Source organism: Oncorhynchus clarkii, chromosome 12, assembly GCF_045791955.1.
Source record: "Oncorhynchus clarkii lewisi isolate Uvic-CL-2024 chromosome 12, UVic_Ocla_1.0, whole genome shotgun sequence".
In the NCBI taxonomy this organism is placed as follows: Eukaryota; Metazoa; Chordata; class Actinopteri; order Salmoniformes; family Salmonidae; genus Oncorhynchus; species Oncorhynchus clarkii.
In genome coordinates, this window is record NC_092158.1 from 88,410,517 (window position 1) to 88,416,305 (window position 5,789).

Consider the following 5,789-nt stretch of genomic DNA (forward strand, 5'->3'; position numbering starts at 1 on the left):
CTTCAGCCCCAGAGTAATAATGTCATTATAGAGGCATGTCACAGGGCTTTGGAGAGGACTTCAGCCCCAGAGTAATAATGTCATTATAGAGGCATGTCACAGGGCCCTGAAGAGGACTTCAGCCCCATAGTAATAATGTAATTATAGAGGCATGTCACAGGGCTCTGAAGAGGACTTCAGCCCCAGAGTAATAATGTCATTATAGAGGCATATCACAGGGCTTTGGAGAGGACTACAGCCCCAGAGTAATAATGTCATTATAGAGGCATATCACAGGGCTTTGGAGAGGACTTCAGCCCCAGAGTAATAATGTCATTATAGAGGCATATCACAGGGCTTTGGAGAGGACTTCAGCCCCAGAGTAATAATGCCATTATAGAGGCATATCACAGGGCTTTGGAGAGGACTTCAGCCCCAGAGTAATAATGTCATTATAGAGGCATATCACAGGGCTTTGGAGAGGACTACAGCCCCAGAGTAATAATGTAATTATAGAGGCATGTCACAGGGCTTTGGAGAGGACTTCAGCCCCAGAGTAATAATGTCATTATAGAGGCATGTCACAGGGCTTTGGAGAGGACTTCAGCCCCAGAGTAATACAACTAATAATAATTAAAATGTTAAAATTATAATTAATAATGTCAACAGCACAAATACATTAACGAGTATACCTGTCAGGTTCTGACCATAGTTGTGTGTTTTCCTTATTTTAGTGTTGGTCAGGACAGGACGTGAGCTGGGTGGGCATTCTATGTTGTGTGTCTAGTTTGTCCGTTTCTATGTATGGCCTGATATGGTTCTCAATCAGAGGCAGGTGTTAGTCATTGTCTCTGATTGGGAACCATATTTAGGTAGCCTGTTTTGTGTTGGGTTTTGTTGGTGGTTGTTTCCTGTCTTTGTGTTCTCTGCACCAGATAGGACTGTTTTTGGGTTTTGCAACGTTTATTGTTTTGTAGTGTGTTCATGTTTTGAGTTTTCTCTTATTAAAAAACCATGGACACTTACCACGCTGAGCATTGGTCCTTCTCGCCTCTCCTCTACAGATGAAGAGGACGAGGAAAACCCTTACAATACCCACCTCCTCATTTGATATTTATATTTACATGTCCAAGAGAATTCAATAAAGTAATACTAAAATGAGGTACTGTACTCTAATTCATATTTCATTACAATCTGCTGATGTTTTAGTGAGACTCAACGTTCTTCTGTAATCTATCATGTCCAAACAGGTCCTTCATGTCAATTGTATTTTTATTGACTGTAAGTTTCTTTTCAGGAACTGAAAGAAAAAACAGGTAAAAATAGACTTTCACAAGCTGTTTAACATACTGTGTGACTGTGCTGTACAAACAGGATGCTGCTCCTCGGACACATTCAGACATCAACTGTGTTGCAGCTCTGCATTCATTTCTTCATTGTCTGTGGAACATTTTATTGTTTCTTTACTTTTGGAACCAAACTAACCATTAAATATTTACTCCTGTTACCTTGAGATACAACTCAACTGAAGGGTGAAAGGGAAGAACACTGGAACAACCAAAAGGTATGAACTGCTGTTAGTTACCAAGGAGGAACCCATCTGACAAACAACAAGAAGACCAGAGACTCCATACTGTTTACAGCGTTCATAAGGGTTTTACTGTATCAAACCAACGTCCTACAGAGATCCACCGGAACCAAACTATTCTGACAATTATCTCAGTAGATTTGACTGACGTTGGAAGAGATGAGATCTATGTTTTCCCACCCTGCCGTCCTGTTCCTGTGGATTCAGAGTTCTAGTGGATGGATGCATCCTAAATGCCAGATTTATGACAGTAGTGAAGACTTGGAACACTTTCCCACCTGGATCTGCAGCCACATACCTCATCATGCAGAACGTTACACTGCTGCCTGTCAAGATGTCACAGCCATCGAGGAGGATCTACTTGGACTTCCCCCTAATATCAATACCCTCTGCATATATATGACACATGGTGAAAATAGATCCATGTCTCTGGGCTTTTTCTCTCAGTTTCAGGATCTGGAGTACCTGTACATTGATGGCTGTTTTACTCAAATCCTTCCAACTGCAAATAGTTACCTTCCAAATCTGCAACATATGTACTTAGGTAAATGGGAAATGGACTCCGATTGCTGTGATTGTCATATTGGGCCCCATACATTCAGAGATCTCGTCAAGCTGAGTCATTTGACTCTTTGGAGTTATAGACTACCAGCAATGTCCCCGGATGTTTTCCATGGCATTCCTCTGTTACAAAGTCTCATCATTAGGGACCCCTGTTTAGAGGATTTGTCAGAGATAGCATGCAGAATTATGAATATTAAATCACTTGTTAGGTTATATGTAGACGCAGCAAACATACGATCGTTAAACATTTCAAACTGCTCTGTCTTAAACACCAATGAAAGCATGACACCTGTTTTTATAAATCTAGCAAGTGTTGCGTTATCATTTGATGAAATAACACATATAGAGGAAGGTTCACTGGCTTGGCTCCAGAACCTCACAAGATTAACAGGGGATTTCAGCCAGGAAGTCCTACTGGACCTTCCCCTGTCTGGGATAAAACAAATCCAGGTCCTCAGTTGCTCTGGGATCAATGTCATTGATATTGAAAGTATCTGTAATGTAGTGTTTTTGCTTTCAATCAAGAAAATATTAGTAAACAATTTCAATGCAAGCAGCCTCTCTATGTCCAGTATTGAATTGTGCACTGGGCTAGAATATATGTATTTAAGTGTACCTTTGTCTTTCCATCCTACTACCCATTTGGATTGGCATTTTATTTCCAGTCTCAAAAACCTTAATCAATTAAACATAGTCGGCCTGGAAGACAACAGACTTGATATTTGCTCCTTCCAAAAACAACCAATTACATGGTTAACAAATCTCACTTTAGGGTTGAAAAATCAAATGCTTTTTGCTAAACAATTTATCTGTCTTGTTAAGCTGCAGTATCTGGATATTAAACATAATTTAATTTCAAACATTGAAGACTTTGCTTTCCTGGGATTGACAAATCTGGAGTCCTTAGACATTACAAGTAATAAGATAACACAGATAAATGCAAACACATTTTATGGTTTACATAGTTTGACATGGTTAGACCTCAGGAACAATCCACTTATTCACAACATTGAGGCAATGTCTTTCGCACACCTCATGTCTCTTAGACAAGTGTTTCTCGGGCAAGTGCACAATCCACTAACAGAACCTGTGATCAATCTGAATCTGACACTTATATTTGGTGGAATTCTGAGTCAACTGACTCGTCTGTACATTAGTTCAGCTATGAGGCCAATGCAGTTGACTATCGGCAGTAACATCACATCTAAACAGAACCTGAGTCTCCAGCTCAAAGGCCAGACGGTGTCATTTCAGGACTGTGACAGACCTTTCTTTCAGTCTGTAACCCATCTTCATGCTGATGCTGAAGAATTCCTTTGTGGATCTGAATTCATGGGAAAGTACTTCACGTCTGTGGAGACATTTGACTACAGATCGAAGCTTTCAGCTAAAAGGGTTGATTTAACATCAATTAATCAGCTGATTCACCTGAGGAAACTGACTCTACGACAGGTGGATCTTTTAATACAGCGTTCTGCCGACATCATGTTTCACAACTTGACCAAACTGGAGGATCTGGAACTTGACAACTGCAGGATTTACTCTTTAGAGGGGAGTTTAACTAAAGACTTGAAATCTTTGAAAAGAGTGTATTTGCATATAGAGAACATTTATAATGTATTCTATAGCTTTACTGAACCTCTCTCTAGTCTTAAGCATTTGACGTTTAATAATTTACAGATGTTTTGCAGTTGTGACAATGCTTGGCTCATTACATGGGCAAAGGGGTGCAGGCAGGTTGAAGTGATCATGCTTGGTTCGTATTCTAAAACCGGTATGTATGCTTTGGAGGACTTGATATGCTTGTCGGACAATGGAATAGACACACCTTATTTTGTCAGGTACACAGAAGCCAACTGCACAACAGAGGTTGGCTTTGTGCTCTTTGTTGCGACTGGCCTGGGAGTCCTGTTCTTCATGCTGGTGGTGTTGGTCCATAACCTGGCCGGCCCCTACCTCCTCCCCCTCTACCACATAACCCTTGGCTGGCTATTAGAAGCCATGCGATCCAACACCAGGGGGCGCTACCACTATGATGCGTTTGTCTCCTACAGCGGGAAGGACGAGCGCTGGGTGGTGGAGGAGCTGCTTCCCAATCTGGAGCAGAGGGGTCCTCCTTTCCTGCGCCTCTGTCTGCACAGCAGGGACTTCCAGCTGGGGAAGGACATTGTGGAGAACATCACAGACAGCCTCTACCGGAGCCGCCACACCCTCTGTCTAGTCAGCCGCCACTACCTACACAGTACCTGGTGCTCTCTGGAGATGAAGCTGGCCACCTACAGGCTGCAGCTGGAGCAAAGGGACATTCTCCTCCTGGTCTTCCTTGAGAAGATCCCCCCTCGCCGGCTTTCTGCCCACCACAGGCTGGCTCGCCTGCTGAAAACCAGGACTTATCTGGACTGGCCCCAAGACCCCCATCAGCACCAGGCATTCTGGGACAGACTGTGGGCTAAACTGAAACCTCCGACTGAGCATGAGATCAGAGGTTGATGTAGAACCCTGTGGACTGAAGCATGAGATCAGAGGTTGATGCAGAATCTTGTGGACCTAAATGTGACATCAGAGGTTGATGTTGAACCTTGTGGACTGAAGCATGAGATCAGAGGTTGATGTAGAACCTTGGGTATAGAAATTTGACTTCAGAGGTTGATGTAGGACTGTGTAGACTGAATTGTGTCTTCAGAGGTTGATGTAGGACCTTGTGGACTGAAATGTGACATGAGAAGATGATGTTTAACCTTGTGGACTGAAATGTGACATCATAAGTTGATGTAGAACCTTGTGGACTGAAATGTGACATGCATTGTTGACACATATGTTGAGCTGTTGAATTTGTTGTTGAAAGTCCTCCGTACAAAATGTCTACCACTGTTTGAAATTTGTTGTGTCAATTCCTTTTAAATGCTCTGTCTGGAGTTTACTTTTTGTGATTAATCTGAAATTACTTTTAATAGCCTTATTTAAATTGCTCATAAAAAAGCCCCAAAAAAACGTTAATTCCCAAAATTTTATCAGATCCTATTTGTGTTGTTAGTTGTTTAACTAAAATGCAGTAGCTAGATGTTTAACTCAATGTGTTGCTAGTTGTTTAACTAAATGTATCTTTTAGCTGTTTAACTAAAGGTAGTTGCTAGTTGTTTAACATTTTGTAGATGCTAGTTGTTTAACTAAATGTAGCTGCTAGTTGTATAACTAAATCTAGCTGCTAGTTGTTTAACTAAATGTGTTGCTAGTTGTTTAATTAAATGTAGTTGCTATTTCTTTAACCAATTGTAGTTTCTATTTGTTTACCTAAATGTAGTTGCTAGGTGTTTAACTAAATGTGTTGCTAGTTGTTTAACTAACGGTGTTGCTTGAGTGTAGCCTGTATATGGTTCATGGCACATATATTTGATACATTTCCCCTTTCTGGACAATGAAGTAATTTCTGCGCAATATTGGAGGAAACCTACTTTTGTTGTGTTATTTCATTATTGTTTATGCTTTTGGTAAAGACATACAGCCGTAACGTTGGAAACTGGCTTGTGTTTGTGTTTTTAAATAAAGAGCATCCCTGCATTAGAATAACTCATTGTATTGTTCTATTCTAGAATGCCTCCATATTCTCTATTCTATAAGTTCTTAGATCTGACACATGCAGAACAGATAACTGTCTCTA

At 40.9% G+C, this 5,789-nt stretch overlaps 1 protein-coding gene across 1 annotated transcript; it reads left to right on the top strand.

The window, feature by feature from the left end:
• Positions 1-1,378: 1,378 nt before the first annotated feature.
• LOC139421594 (toll-like receptor 13) lies at positions 1,379-4,883 on the top strand. The gene has a single exon (XM_071172645.1). It carries the CDS (start codon positions 1,727-1,729, stop codon positions 4,619-4,621), a length of 2,895 nt encoding a protein of 964 aa, XP_071028746.1. The 5' UTR covers positions 1,379-1,726; the 3' UTR covers positions 4,622-4,883.
• The last annotated feature ends 906 nt before the right edge of the window (positions 4,884-5,789 follow it).

Coding starts and splice junctions, on each gene's coding strand:
- LOC139421594 (XM_071172645.1), top strand. CDS start 1,727: ATGAGATCTATGTTTTCCCACCCTGCCGTCCTGTTCCTGTGGATTCAG.